Below are 15526 nucleotides of genomic sequence, written 5' to 3'. Positions count from 1 at the left end.
TGCCTCGCTGTCTGCTTGATCTAATCGGAGATCAAAGTCCTGTCCATGAGGCACTATCAGTGGCAGGCTGTTTCACTCTTTCACTCCACAGACACTTGTCCCACACAAGACACACTGCTTCGCCATGGTCTCTCGCTGTGCCCTCGTTCTTCTCCTCTGCCTCTCCACAGCCCTGGCTGCCACACTCATCCCTCCTGCTTCTGCTGAGGAGCTTCCGTCAGCTCCTGAGGCTGCAACGGCTGAAGACCCAAACGTGAATATAGTTCTAGAAGCTGCTGCCGCTGTAGCAGCCCAAGCTGATGTTCCGGCAGTGGGAAACCAGGCCGGAGCTGCCGCCAGCGCTACCCAGGATGATGAGGAAGACTCAGAGTGGGGCTTGAGCTCCATCAGAGGCAGCTTTCAAGCCGTCAATGGGTATTTTGACTCGCTGCTGGAGCTAATGGGAGGCCGTGATGGCGTCTGCCAGTACCGCTGCAGATACGGTAAGCAAGCCAAGCTAAACGTTGATGTTGACAGAGCTATGACGTGATTCCAGTGAATGGCTTGGTTTTACTTTGTGTCGATCATACCACTCTTAGCCATGGACACTCCACAAAACGCATGCTGAAGGGAACTGAGAGGGCAAAGCTCGTTTCGGCTTTTCATTTTGATTTGATCGACGCTCGTGTGTTGGTTCGTTAAACTAACACTGGAGAGCCAGTGTTAAATGTTAAATGCTAAGTCTTACAACAGTATTGCAGAAAATATCAGCTTTATTCAGACGGAGCTCAAGCTCACTGGCAAAAGTCTTTAATAATTACTGTACCTTATGTCCTTCCCTGGGAATACACGCACTTTAGCAGTAATATACCTAGTCTATTAATGCAGTTTTAGGAAAAAGAACTTTTAGGGTGCTAGGTGAACCATTGTTTTCCTAAGCACGCACGATAAATCTTGAATTCTTTTTTTGAGTCAGTCCGTGTAAGTGAAAAGGTGTGAAATGTATCAGTGTTATCACAGACATGTTTTTTGATTGACAGGTAAAGCTCCTCAAGCTCGTCCAGGCTACCAGATGCCTGAACCCAACGGCTGCACATCCTCTTTGCTTGGTTTCCAGGTACCGGATAGTGTATGTGTCTTCTGAACTAACAAACTAACACCAGCATGTGTTTCCATTTTCATTACAGAGCTCAGAATACATACTGCGGTTGTACCAACCATATACACGAGGGTTCTTTTAGGGTTCAGTGGATAAATAAAGGCAGGGAAACACTGTTGTAGGGTTCGAAATAGAATCTGAAGAATGCTTAAGGGTTAAGAGTGCATGGCTAAAAGACTAGAGGAGAAGGTTAGGTCGACCCATCAACACTCAGAAATAAAGGTACCAAACTGCACTTTTCCTTGTCACTTGGGTGGTACCATCAAGGAGACATGTGTCGTACCATAAGTGTGTATATTTTATACTAAGATACTAAAGGTATAAGTTATGCACTCCTGATGGTACCACCCCAGTGATATAGTACAGTCTGGTATCTTTATTTATAAAAAATAAAATAATTATGTAGAGTACATTTAAACACCTCTGAAGTGTTTCCCTTACAGAAAAAGTAAAAAGCTCTTTAGGAAGCTAGGACACTCAAGCATCCACACCCCCAAAAGAACCCTTTTTTCTAGAGCATATAATCAATTTCATGAAAATAAATAGAAGCTGTAAAAATCCCAGCATGCACTAATTCTACACAATGCTCTACCCCAGTTGGACATGGGCATCCCAGCCATGACCAAGTGCTGTAACCAGCTGGACGTATGCTATGACACGTGCGGTTCCAACAAGTACCGTTGCGACACCAAGTTCCGTTGGTGCCTCCACAGCATCTGCGGCGATCTAAAGAAGAGCTTGGGTTTCATGTCAAAGGTCGAAGGTGAGAAGTGCTTCGATGCGCACTCATGACTCACACATTCACATTTGTGCTTGCTTGAAGTAAACAAGATAGGAGTCTCGTAGGTGCGAACTGTACAGCGCACGATACTGATACTGTTAAAGATAAGGTAACTGTTCCTGTGCATTGACACTCTATCGCACTTTGTACACTCGAACGTCTTATCCTTTCTGGCTTGCTCTTTCTTTGTCTTATCTTATAGAGCAACTTGTTTTTTTTTCGTACAATGTGTACTTGAGAATAATTAATGACTGTATAAATTGCCGGTCTTTTCTCTCTCTCTCGCTCAGCTTGTGAGGCGTTTGCGGACACCATGTACAACACGGTATGGACTCTGGGCTGCAGACCGTTCATGAACAGCCAGAGGGCAGCATGTATCTGTGAGGGAGAGGAGAAAGACGAGCTGTAAGAACTTCCACTACTCCTGCCAAGCACAATGACTCACCATTACCAAGCGCCTTCAAACTCCACCAAAAAGAGCTCACGAGGACTCCTAAGAGAGACTGGTTGTGCTAAAGACTCAAGTGGCGCAAACAATGAAATGCTTGACTCCCAGAGTTCTCATCATCCCTTTTTATCAAGTGTATGTAGCTATGGGTTTGGATTTCCAGGTTGACCTAAATGCTAAACTCCTATGGATCTATGGGAGGAGAGCATTTCCTTTAGTACTCCTATAGGGCTAATGTTTTAAGATTGGTTAAGTTGTTCTGAATGAGAAAACAAATTAGACAGAGCTTTCTAAGAGTGGAGTAATAATAATTCCAAATTGAAGTCGAACAGCACATTACATTACGACTGGTTGGAAGTACTTTTTTTTTTCCTTCTTCTTCTTCTTCTTTCAATGTCAGTGTGCACCCGAGATAAAATGCAATATATTCGTAATTTATTCAAGTGTAGCGCTGCCCATTAAACTTTTCACCCGTTTATACAATCCAAACACTGGTATCTACATTGCAAAAGAGTGGTTTCATTTCACACAGATTATAAACATTGTAAGACACAAGAATATCATGAACATGATTCATCTTCTAAACATCACTAAGTTATTTTGAACCTCTTGTTATTCTGAATAAATATCAGACTTGTCTGGCTCTTCACATATTGTAAGTGTTTTTCCTCCATACATGACTAAAATGGCTTTTCAGTAGGAAATCATTCTGGTAAATCTGTGTCTACAGATATAGCTACGTATTTGATTATGTAGTAACGATGCAACCGGACGCGAATATGTTATTCGGATTGAAGAGATACAAGTACAGATGAAAAGATATTTTTTTAGGAGGACTGCCTGAAAGATTCACAGGACATCTGGTTGGGACTCGAGGTGGGCATCAGGACTTGGATTCCATGGGAGGTTTGTATTTTCATGCATGTTCAAGCAAGTGGTCCGATATGAAGCTTGAGGGGGAAAGAAGGGCCGTGTTCATTTGTTAATCGTTTGTAAAGATGACGCGGGTTAAAATTAGGCTAGGGTTCGTTTATGTTTCTGGATGATTAGGAACTCTTGAGACTCATTATGAACTGGATTGTTGTAGCTGAGGTCGAGGGATTCACACACCATGCTAACAGTGCTACATTTTAACCTCTGGGATTGGTCCCCAGTGATTTCCTGTGTTTCCAGGTGCATAGTGGTAGGGTTCATAAAAATAAACAAATAAATAAATAAACAAACAAGAATTAAAAACCTTTTTTTTTTTGGTTTAGGCCACACCCATTTTGCTTTTAAATCTGAATATAGATATGGATATTTGGAGCACTAAACAAATACAGATATACAAAGTGGCATTGCATTACACCCCTATTATAGATGTATGGCGTTTCAAAACGTATGCCGATGTTTTGGCACAGTCCGCTGTGACATTAGCATAGAATTCATTAGCGCAGAATTTTAATACAGTAATACTTTTGCACGCTAACACGCCTGCAACAAATTGCAAGCAAAATTCATTTATTTTGAGCAAAATAATATTAATCCATGTCAAACATGACATATTACATAACTATTACAATATATATATATTATATATATATATAAAAAATGTATTATGCATAATTCATATGAAAATGCCAAAGCACTCGCATAGTAAAACTGTATGCAAATGTTGCTGTCATGATCATTTGTAATTGACATAAATGCACATTCTGTATTAAAGGTTATATTCTGGAATGGCTAAGGACTAGCTAAGAAAACGGATGTCGACGCTTCAGTGCTTCCATGAACTCGGAGGCAAGAATCATCTATGATGACGTAAGAGGGAGTTTTATCGGCTCAGGTACGGGTGTGTGATGTCGGTGCGTTTATGAGTTGAATTGAGGCTGAGATGTACAGTGTGCACGTTTGATAGTATCAGAATGGCCGAACACATTCAGTTTCAATTGTCAGTATGGGGTTAATGGGGTCTGTGTAACTGGCATTAAGGTTATAGATGGAATGGTGGATGTCAGATCTGTGTGTGTGTGTGTGTGTTACAGATCTGGCAGAATGAGAATGGGTCCTCCGGTTAGTGTGCGTTCCTCCTGGTGTTGTTCAGTCCAGAGGTCTCGCCTCAGACGTCTGCGACAGCCCTGTGTGCAGCGTGACTCTCCTTCGCCACACACTACCACCCGGCAGTGCAGGTACACCTCCTACACACACAAAAAGGCATCGAGTCACTGTGACAGGCCGATCTACAGCATCAAATCACGTCACGCTTTAGTTTTACTATATATTTGGGGTATTTTTATTATTGACTTCGGCATTGCCTAAGGAATGCAAGGAAATATTTTGGTTCTCAAAAACGCTTTGTGCACATACTTTTGTTTTTTTTTTTTTGTGAGGACCAACCTAATGTCCTTACAATATCCAAAATGAGGTGGTGTAAAAACCTGACCACCTACATACAAACAGTAAAGATTTATTTCACCTTCTCTGTCCCGCACGTTCTGTCCCTAATGGCAAACTTGCTCTTTTGATTCCCATGTGTGTGTCAGCAAGGTTTAAGGCCATAAGGTGTCCCAATTCTCATTTTAGACTTCAAAATGACACTTGGAAGCACCCTCATTAAAGCATTTGACAAAGCCTGCATCAATGGAGACTCAACGGTGGTCTCTTAGCTAAAACTCCTTGTGATTGTTAGTTAGAATTTGTTGCAGATCACAGTTCACTGAACGGAGTATCTATTACGTGATCTGCATTAACGTACAAATCATGTAGATGATTTCACTGACAAAAAGACTCTGATATTTGTGTGTTTGAATGGGGGGAAATAAATGAATAGGCAGCCCACGAGGATTTGACTGGAAACTGGCACATGATCTTGTGACCGCTGTCCGAGTTTGCTGTCACGTCCATCCACCCTTGAGGACTCAAGGATTAGCTTACCGTGTCAGCAAAGGAGGACAACGGGGTTTAGGGGTAATATATGGAACAGGACTTCTCAATCTCTGACAGTTGACTGCATAAAGCCTGTGTGTGTGCGCGCACGCTTTCACTCACCCTGTTGTCACTGCCGATGAACTTGAAGACAGGAACCTGGTAGTGTTTGGAGAGCTGATCTTTAGCTGAGAGCTGGCGTACCGTCTCATCCGAAATACAGCTGACAGAAAGAAAACGAGCTAATAATCTACTGCTGTTGTAGTGGAATATTGTGACACTGAAAATGACATTTGAAACCAGACCTTCACTTTACTAGTCGCTGACGTTCTTCAACTAATTAGCCATAATCAAGCATTAACTGCTGAAAAATAGCCAGAGAAATCAACTATGGAAGAATTATGGAGGCCAATTGAGGACTAACATCGCATAATTACAAGGACAGATTACCAAACGGGCCTACTGCACACATGCCCAGGCCACTAGTGAGGTCTTGAACAGCATGGATTTGACACGAATGTAAAAAATCACAGAATCTGAAATAAATTTGGAAAAATGACCGGCGTACGGGTCCGAATTTGTAACCAGTAAGTGGTCAGTTCGGCCCTAGCTGTTTTTAACTGAAGCTACATACGTGGATGAAAAAGAAAACATTGATAGCCATAAAAAGCAGCATGTACTGTATAGTCAATGTATGGAAAAGTTGAAAAATGAAAGAGAAGCCAGAGTACAACGCCGAACTACTAAAGTGGGCCAAAGAAGACGAGGCAGAGCTTGTTAAAGAGCTGGACTCTGTCCTTGTCTGAAATAAACCATTTTGGAGAACAGAACCAATCTTAAAGTACAGGGCGTCTGAATACCCAAATCACTCACCCGTCTTTAATGAGGTAATATTTGAGGACTTGGTCAGCGTCGGGGCCAGGCGTGGCGAAGCAGGTCTCCACGAGTGCAGCAAGGCCCTCCACACGCTCACGTGGCGCCACGCCGAAGTACAGCGCATCACGTAAGCGCAGCTGAGGAGGACTGTTGTACGGCTCAGAGAACTCTGCATTCTTAAACAGCTCCAGCGTGAAGGGAAAGATGCCCTCGCTGTGTCCTGACAGCTCCAGTGCAGAGCTGCGTACACTGGGAAGGTAACCGTCTGATACATCGTAGTGACCCGGGAACTCGCACGTTATGGGCAGCAAAAGTTTGCTGGTGCGCACAATTACATCTCCACTGCTGGTCGGACTTGACTTTGGCAGTCCGGTGACCAGATTTGTGCCGATAATTCTGTCATCAATTACCTAGAGAGAGAGAGACAGAAAAGCTTTGTAGCTAGTAGTCCAGAGGCTCTTGTAAAGACTGACGGCCAGGACATTTTTTCAAAAAACCTTTTTGCCTCTGCCAAGAGATGAGTTAAGATAATGAACTCAGAATACACATAAACGATTGCAGGAAGTCATGCATCTTAGTTTCTGAAGTGAATGTTTCAGGGCCCACTGTAGTCAGAATTTCACTATTATTCCTCACCTTTCTACATTATTAATCTGGATTAATACAAGTGAAAGCTTGTTGGCACCAAATCAGGGTCCTGTATTTTCTTATGAAAGTTTTACTCAGGTGAGTTCCTGAGTGGGCCAAAACACCTCCAATGACTGATGAAGATTATTAGTGGCTGTCGTGTTTCTCATCACCTTGACCACGGTGCCGCAGGTCTTCAGGCTGAAATGAAGGTTGATGTGAGTGCCATTAGAGACTCCACGACAAGAGGAATTTGACAAAAAGAGCTCCAGGCCACCCACAAGGTCTTTGGGAACAGAGACATCAATAGAGCTGGGATCACAATGCACAGGCACTGGACAGGAAATAAACACACCATTTTAACATCAGTAATCTGATGGAAGTATCCAATTGATTTCCAAGTAAAAGCTGTTAAACCTTGTGCCAACTTGTGTCCATGCTTACCCAACTCTAATTTTATACCCACAGTAACCCTAGCCCCAACTTATCCCCAATTTAACCCTAACCCCTAGGCCAATTTCGACACTAGCCCAGCCGTATACCCAACACAACCAAAAGCCTTGGCAAACCCTAACCCTAGCTCAATCCCAAACCAACCATAAGCCTTGGTGAGCCCTAAGCCTAGCGTCCCCCCTTACCCTAGCTCAACTGTAACTCTTGCAAAACCCTAACCCAAGCCCCTCCACATTCCCAGCTCAACCCTATCCCTAGGCAACCCAAACTCTAGCCCAGTCCTAACCCTATATCTTAACCCTAACCAGCACTAATCCAAGCCCAATCTAAATCTAGCCCAAGCCCAGACATTTCTCTCTCTCATTGAGAACAGAAAAGGACTCCAAATCAGAATCGAGATCTTTAATTCCACAGAGTACACACATACCCTTGGAAAACTATATACATATGAGCTTAGTCTTAGCTGACCCTCGCAGCTTCGCTTGTCCTCCCCCAGCGTTAGGCCTCTTGGACAGTGACAGTAATACGAGTCATCCTCTGATGAGCATCCATGGCTACATCCTCCATTCACGTTGTGGCAGCCCGCGATCTCTGCATGCAGTCAAAAACACCGTAAACAAACAACATTATCAGTGTGAAGTGTTGTGAATTTACTTTAAGCTAAATCTGGCTGAGTCTTACCGCTGCAGGTCCGGCCATCGGCATCCAGTACTCGGCCTGGGCCACACTCGCACCGCCATGCGCCCTTGGTGTTCAAACACATTTCAGCACATCCACCATTGCTACTCTCACACTCATTTATGTCTTGAGTGAAAAACAAGAGCGAGAAAAATGATAAGAAATGGGAAGACAATTGTGAGTAAATGACAGCAGGGAGACAAAATCACTAAACAGCCATTTACTCTGCGACAGCATGGGGCTGGTAGTTACTTAATATTGAATTGAGATTTAGAAGGAATGAAATACAATACTTTCGTTTATTTCTCTCTCATTTAAGGAGAGACTGGTAGCAGACGGGACAAAATAGCATTTAAGTTGGGAAGACATTAATTATACAATGGCGGTGATTTTGTAAAATGGCCATCACGCCAAATGAGATTTAAATGATACTGTTATGCATTTCCATTTTCCCACAATTCATCTCTCACTGTCTATTGGCTCACCCAGACAAGTCTGGGAGTCTGGCCCCAAAACAGTCCCAGCAGGGCAACGGCACTCAAGTTGCAGTGGACAGTCTGGACCAGTGCACTCCACTTCGTCACAGATGTCGTAGAAATCTACCACACACAAATAATCCATGCTTATATTCTCAGCAATTAAATCAAACAGGTAAGCAAACATTTAGAGCAGGCAGGAAGGCAGACTTACGGCCACAGTACACGTGGAAGCATACCGAGGGGCGCGGCAGGCGGTATACATAGTAACCCCTGGGACAAGCTTTCACATCCACAGTCCCATGCCAGTGGCAGCAGTCATCATTGAAGCTTGCACATGTAGGCAATGTGACGACGCCATCGGAAGGCATTGGGTGGGTGCCATTGAGCCAGATTGGTGCGTGGGTGCCACAGTGGTTCTCCTCAACGCAAAAGGTGGGCATGGCGTCACCGGCCATACCAGTGAAGCGGTACCACTCACCGGCTACATGCCGGTCACACAAGGGCACACCAGCTGAGTTGTTGACATGGTAGTCAGTATTCCTCCAGGGCTCATTCAGACTGATGTAGGCCGAGCAGGGATCTGGAGCTGGCCATGGATGCAGGGATGAAAATGGTAGACTATACTGTATTTCACCCAAATTAGCATGCCTAAGTATAAATACAAAAGGACTAACATGGATTTACAAAAAGTTCCATTCATGCATTCACTTGATAATCTGCAGAGTGTCAATCAAACCTGAGGTTTTTTTTTTTCCCTCTCTTTTTCTAAGCAGTAACTGAATAAATTCATACCAACCCTTAGGCAGGGAATAATCCATACAGATTTAAAGGAAGGACTAACTAAGCACAGAATAATTGCTGGCCATTGAGTCAGTGTTAAAACAATTTGCTCTTGTGAAGTCAGATTCAATAATGTAGGATCTTTTCTTCTCAGTCAGGTGAGCAGATTTCAGAGAAAGCCTCAATCCAGAGAATGAATAAGCACAGGCTAATCAATATTTCTATCTATCTATCTATCTATCTATCTATCTATCTATCTATCTATCTATCTATCCATCTCTCTCTCTCTCTGTGTACAAACTCATTAAGATGGTAAATAGCTGGTGCTGTTGTAAACGACGGATGATGTGGAGTGAAGCGAGTAATACCTAGAATAACCTATAGAGAGGTGGTTGGGTGGTCATTGAGATCCACTGATGCAGATCAGTGTTTTTGCTAAAACTTGACCTTTTACTAAAGTCTGGCTCTAGCTACGGGTATTAGAGAAAAAAATTCCACAACTGAAATTCTCAAACGCTTAAGTAAGCTGTTCCGGCAACGTTGCACTAAAATCATTAACAGAACATTGGATTGGCCTGTTTAGGTTTATTTAGCTTGCTCCTGAGAGTCCACATTCAAATCCATTATTATGGACTCACCCAGTAGAAAGAACATATAGTATTCCTCATCACTTGCTTTTCACCATCAAAAGCAGTCATAGCAGTCGAGTGCAATCTAGTAACAGCAGAGTGCACAGAGGTCTCTATCTCTTTAGGATGTTCTGCTAATACGGGAAGTATTGGAGGCCAAGGATCAGGTCAAGGTGACATGCTGTAAACACAAGATTCCCGTACACTGCCAAGATAAATCATCTCAACCCCCTCCTCCCCGTCTGTCCCGTCGACCACCACCACATCCTTGGGTTTTTTTTTTGGATAGCCAAAGTATACTCTAGATAACCGGGCCGAATCTGGGTGGATGAGGTACATATGACGTAGCTAACCTATTATAAAACACAGTTGAGTCACAGGGATTGTTTTGGACCAGACTCAAACAAACAAAATAAAAACTTGATGTTTTTTCACCAGCGACTTGGATTTCCTAGTTGGTACTTATAAATCGAAAAGACTTGTAGATGGAGCAGACTTGAAAAAAAGTTTTAAAAAGAGAATAATCAACTTGTTCATCCATTAAGTTTCATATATCTTGTTTGTTGGTTAAAACAAACAAACAAACAAAAACAAAAAACCAACAAAACAGACATTTATTGTTTATACAAATATACTGCATTATAAATCGCCTAGTACTCGACGAGCAGCTCGTTCGGACTTATTTATAACTCTGAGTCAAGGCCATTGTAGGGAACAGGTTACGTTACACTTAGTCCTACGTCAACCAAAAAAATCAGTTAGAAATCAATAACATGTCAACAACTCCAACTCTCATCAAAAAATGACCTATTATTTGCGCAGTAGCTGAGATTATTTTCTTATTTTCATTTCAGTTACACCCCACAAGACTATTTTAATTTAGAACATGGATTCTACATTTATTTGCGGGGCCAGATTACTGGACGAGTCCTGACCCGCATGCTGTACGTTTGACACCCTTGGTCCAGAACTTGAGTGGCAAATCTTGAGACTTACAATAACTTGTCTACACTCTGGTATTGCCAATCTACTCCATTTGAAATCCGGCAAATCAATATCAACGAGTTCCCACCGTGTGTTTCTCCAGGTAGCCACTTATCCTTCATAAGTTTATGAAATATTGTGAACCAACGCCCAAGATACCGAGCTTCCAAGTGACGATACGAAACCTCAACATCGAGTATTTAATGACCCGTTAACCAAGTTAAAAATGCAGCGCACTTACCCGTGATCTGATCAGAGGCCACAATTTGGAGGGCCGACATAGTTAAGAGGACGTCCGCCAGCAAAGTCAACAGCATGGTGACCTCGGTTTAACACAAGCGGGTCCGTTATGAGAATTACGGATAAGAGCAGGGTCTTTAAATCTGCAGCGTGCTATCTCAGTACATGAGGGATGGGTCCATGTCGGAGTTGTGTACTGTGGAGTAGAAGATAGGACATCTGTCTCACCTTGACCTTCAGTCCTGTCCTCCAGCCCCATACAACACACACACCTCCGGCCAGTGACAGGATCATCCTTTCATTGTTCCCAAACCAATCAGTCTTCCATTGAGCTCATAAACAATCCATATACAGATCCTGGCAGCTGCCCAGAGCTCGCTTAATCATCGACACTGCAATTTCAATCACTCCTGGCAGCAAAGACCTGACCAAAGCAAGTTTCATCAGTGTATAATTAAATGAATTGCTTCTTTAATCATTGATGCCATTAAGAAGCATGAGCTGGAGTGTGTCAAGAGTCCTATGAGATTACTGCATGTGGTTCAATAGGACCATCTTCTTTAAATCTTTGCACCGGTCATTGAAACAAGATGAAGACACAGGAGAATATATTCTGTTCGAGCTGTCTGAGGAGCATCCAATCAGCACGATAAAGAGTATTTGTTTCTACGCGATCGTGCATATAATGTAACGTTTGAGCAGCGCAGACATCTGAGCCGCAAATTCCATTTTTTATTGGGTAGGAAGCAAGACTACAGGAAGAACAAGAGCAAAGGATGCAGGATTTGAGAAGGTCAAGGCTCAGCTGTTCAGTCCTGATGTAAACAAGTCAAATCGAGTTGAACCCCAAACCAGGATTCTCGACCGGCTCGTTACAAAGCGCAGCAATGGTGTCACGGATACTTACTATGATTATTACACCATTACACGATTTCAGTTTTAGTGTTTTAAAGAAAGTCATAATTACAAAGAAAAACAAAGCACGACTCTCCGTTCCAAAACTGGATAAGTATTTATTGATAAGTGAATTACATTTCTCTTTTATACACATTTCATAAATGATACAGGAGTTTACATTTGTATTTTTATAGTCTTCCAATATCACAGCATCTGATGCCAATGATAAAAACCAACATGAAATGAAGAAAATATATTGATGTGAAACATATATATATATACACATACACACATATATATATATGTATATGTATGTGTGTATATATATATATATATATATATATATATATATATATATATATATATATATATATATATATATATATATATATATATATATAGTTTTCTTTAAACTTTATTTTCTTAAGTGCATGTGTTAAAAATGTAAAATAATGCACTCCTCTGAAACTTAATTCATGTGCTATGGAAAATTTGTGGGCTTAAAAGAGGTATTTGAAAGATATAAATGGATGGAGAGGGAGAGATACAAAAAAAAAAAAAAAAAAAAAAGAGAGTGATGCGTGGCTGGATGGTGGCTGCCTATCTATCTATCTATCTATCTATCTCTCTCTCTCTCAGGGCAGTCAGTCTCAAAGCACATGGAAGGAAATAAAACTGCACTCGACAAACCCAGTATTCTGTAATCTTTGCAGCTTTTTTGGGTCATTTGTATATAATTTCCCCATGTAAACATTACATTCATGCAACACCCGCTTTAGAATAAGTTCCATATATTACATATACTCTTGTAAAAAATAAAAGGCAAAGCAAACAAAGGCAAACCCTTTTAGAAAACAAACAGCAGAAAGAAAAAAAAATGCTTAATAGTGATAAAGACTGAGACATTGAACAGTGAGAATGATTTTGGTATCAGCTTTGCAGGTCATTCCAGGAAGTGTTTTTTAGACACCGTCCCTGCCCTCGCTTCTCTCTGTGCGTGCAACAGCATACAAGGATTTATGATTATTGACGGTATGAGGACAGGAGGCCGAGGGGGCACGGGAAGGGATTGATTTGCTCATATTGATCAGGACTGATATGGATAGGAATTGCTCAAATGCACTCATGGAGTTACACTGACAATCAGCCTGTCCTTATTGACGAAGCCGTATAATCGATGATACGTTCTTATTTGTAACTTTGCGTGACGACAGCTGCGCGCGGCAAAACCTGTTCCCTCATGAAGCAATTTTTGAGCTACCTGACACAGCGTCAGTTTTATCATCATGCACAAGTCCACTGCGGTCTCTTAAACCATACACCAATACTCACATCCAGGCCAATCTCCCCAACAACTCAACTCCAGCTTGCTTATTCAAATGTGGCCTTTGTAGGATTGATACGATTGTGCTTTTCCTTCCTATAAATGTCAGACTTTTTTTTTGGCGAGACACATTCCTTCAGATCACCGTGACATATTTTCAGACTTGCAGTCATGCACGCTGTACGACATTTCACTGATTTAATAAGTAAGCCGTGTATTACATCACACGGCACCGGTCTCTTAAACATGAAGGATGCAAACAATCCCTTAGCTCTCTTTGCCGTGTTTGGACTGCCTGGAGGCATGGACTGATGGTGCACGGCATGACAGGAGGAAGTAATATCTAAGGAAAGACTTCTCATTTTGCAGCACGCAAGCCCAACATGCAGCATTAAGCTTTGGAAAATATTACTGCGAGGGACACGGCAAGGCTGTGAGATATATTAATCAGCATGTCTGAGCAAATGTTGCCTGAGTGTGCTGTAGAAACCTTGTTGCGTAAACACATATTCTAGACCGTGTCGATATTGAACATTTCCGATATATATTTTCTGTATAAGGATGTATGCGGGACACCTTAAAAGCTAAAAACAGAGTTTCTTTTTGGACAAATGAGGCATCTGCAGCACACCTGGCTGAATGAAGGAGGATAACAGTAAGATATCCATATACCATAAACCAGGGGTGTCTAAGCTTATCCGGATAGGGCCGGTGTGGGTGCAGGTTTTCATTAAAAGCGAGCCGGACACACCTGATTCCACCTGTTTCAACAGACTCGGGTGTGGCTTCTGATTGGTTGGAATGAAAACCTGCACCCACACCGGCCCTTTCCAGATAAGATTGGACCCCCCTGCCATAAACCCTCTGAAGGTATGTGTAATGCATAAGGAGACACAAATATGAGTTATGACGTGATTCCTACTCAACTTTAAACAGAGCACCATGCGCAGAAGAAATACAATTACATCCTGTTGTATGAAACAAATAAAAAATACATTTTAATGCCAAAGTGTGCGTATTCAAAACTATCCAAATATTCCATCCACAGCTTTTACTACTCCAGGACGCTCTAAAGCCTGTCCCCTAAAGACACCGTGTTCTAGATGAAAGGATGCAAAAGTCACACGCTACAGCATGCCACGAACTTGTGAGAAACCAACTAAGTCTAGGATCTAATATATTACACGGTTCTCTTCACGCTTCAGTATATTCTTGGCATACGGAGGAGCTGTGCAGCTGTACAGCTTGATTTTGTCTCTGATATATATGTTTTTTGTTTTTTTTACTCAAACGTATGATACAGTAAACAGCCCAGGAAAGTCTTGAAGGATGGATGCGTCTGGCTCGTAGGGGCTGAGGCTGAGAGACCAGAACGTGGCTGGGCAGGCGAATAGGAGCGCCCTGATCAGCATGTTGCACGGGGTGCTGTGAGGCACTGTGGGTAACAGTTTTCTGGCACAGAAAAGAAGAGGAGGACCTTCTGAATCTGTCACTTGTATAAATCCTCTGTTAATCGCCACAGGTTTCGCAAGCAAAAAGGCGCATATGTGGACTAATTCACCGTCACCATTCAGAGACTGCGTTCGTAATTAAACATCGTGTGCGTGTTTAAGCGTGGTCATGTCGTCATTTAATATCAGGAGCTGCGTGTATGCGGGAAAACGGCCGGATCCGGTGTGCTGATGTGCAACGCAAGTCCTATGCTGACAAGATGGGGGGGAAAATAATTACCAAAGAAAAAGAAGAGAAAAAAAAGAAAAAAAAACTCCTCCACCAATATGAAAGAAAGAGATTAGTTCATTTCCTCACCCATAATAACAAATATAATAATATAATATAATATATGGCTTTCAAAATAAAAAGTGCCAAAATTGTTTTTTTTTGTTTATTTTTCTTTCTTTTTTTTTTTTTTTGAATAATTGAACACACAGTGATGTTTAGCCGGTAGATCTCTGGTCTGCAGCTTGCAACAGATCTGTACAGGAAGTGATGCTCATCATGTGACCCCTTCTCCTTGTACACACTTAGCAGCAGTGTAGTTGATCTCCTGTTACAGCATCTCCTGTAATCATGCTAAGGATGCAACCGGAGACACAGGGAGATGTGGCGGCAGTTCCAGAGTCCCAGCCAGTAAAGGACAGGAGGGGACAGGGAGACAGAGGACAACTTTGCTCCACGCAGGGATGTTGGGTCAAAAATAGCTCTCCTGCATCTGACTGTCGTCCCCCCCCTCCCAAAAAACCCCCAAAAATGTCCAGGGCTGGAGGGGAAAAAAAAGCCCAAAGGCC

At 42.3% G+C, this 15526-nt stretch overlaps 3 protein-coding genes across 4 annotated transcripts in view; 1 reads left to right on the top strand and 2 right to left on the bottom strand.

The window, feature by feature from the left end:
• Window positions 1–26: 26 nt before the first annotated feature.
• On the top strand, window positions 27–3016 carry pla2g12b (phospholipase A2, group XIIB). Of its 2 annotated transcripts, none has more exons than XM_017463435.3 (4): window positions 27–482; window positions 1020–1108; window positions 1736–1901; window positions 2210–3016. In XM_017463435.3, exons 1-4 carry the CDS (start codon window positions 125–127, stop codon window positions 2326–2328), a joined length of 732 nt encoding a protein of 243 aa, XP_017318924.1. In that variant the 5' UTR covers window positions 27–124; the 3' UTR covers window positions 2329–3016. The 2 variants fall into 2 exon arrangements, with proteins under 2 accessions (XP_017318924.1, XP_017318925.1); XM_017463436.3 differs by having other exon boundaries at window positions 28–482; window positions 1020–1096.
• oit3 (oncoprotein induced transcript 3) lies at window positions 2692–11196 on the bottom strand. The gene is made up of 9 exons (XM_017463437.3): window positions 11019–11196; window positions 8596–8970; window positions 8391–8504; window positions 7909–8031; window positions 7696–7818; window positions 6948–7108; window positions 6145–6557; window positions 5395–5494; window positions 2692–4544 (listed from the first exon to the last, which is right to left on the bottom strand). Exons 1-9 carry the CDS (start codon window positions 11092–11094, stop codon window positions 4386–4388), a joined length of 1644 nt encoding a protein of 547 aa, XP_017318926.1. The 5' UTR covers window positions 11095–11196; the 3' UTR covers window positions 2692–4385.
• Window positions 11197–12010: 814 nt separating this feature from the next.
• Window positions 12011–15526, bottom strand: part of mcu (mitochondrial calcium uniporter) — a 61491-nt gene continuing 57975 nt past the window's right edge. Inside the window, exon 10 of the mRNA XM_017463447.3 lies at window positions 12011–15526. This exon is cut by the window's right edge and continues 720 nt beyond it. The gene's annotated coding sequence lies outside the window, so the exon portion shown is untranslated.

Source organism: Ictalurus punctatus, chromosome 3, assembly GCF_001660625.3.
Source record: "Ictalurus punctatus breed USDA103 chromosome 3, Coco_2.0, whole genome shotgun sequence".
NCBI classification, from domain to species: Eukaryota; Metazoa; Chordata; class Actinopteri; order Siluriformes; family Ictaluridae; genus Ictalurus; species Ictalurus punctatus.
This window is presented reverse-complemented; position numbering and strand designations above follow the sequence as displayed.

Excerpts from the sequence above, each read along its gene's own strand:
- oit3 (XM_017463437.3), bottom strand. The coding sequence starts at position 11,094 with ATGCTGTTGACTTTGCTGGCGGACGTCCTCTTAACTATGTCGGCCCTC. Across the intron at positions 8,971-11,018 it reads GGCCTCTGATCAGATCACGG|CTCCAGATCCCTGCTCGGCC; the intron begins GTAAGTGCGCTG and ends ATCCATGGCCAG. Across the intron at positions 6,558-6,947 it reads CCTGCGGCACCGTGGTCAAG|GTAATTGATGACAGAATTAT; the intron begins GTGATGAGAAAC and ends CTCTCTCTCTAG.
- pla2g12b (XM_017463435.3), top strand. The coding sequence starts at position 125 with ATGGTCTCTCGCTGTGCCCTCGTTCTTCTCCTCTGCCTCTCCACAGCC. Across the intron at positions 1,109-1,735 it reads GTTTCCAGGTACCGGATAGT|TTGGACATGGGCATCCCAGC; the intron begins GTATGTGTCTTC and ends GCTCTACCCCAG. Across the intron at positions 1,902-2,209 it reads TTTCATGTCAAAGGTCGAAG|CTTGTGAGGCGTTTGCGGAC; the intron begins GTGAGAAGTGCT and ends TCTCTCGCTCAG.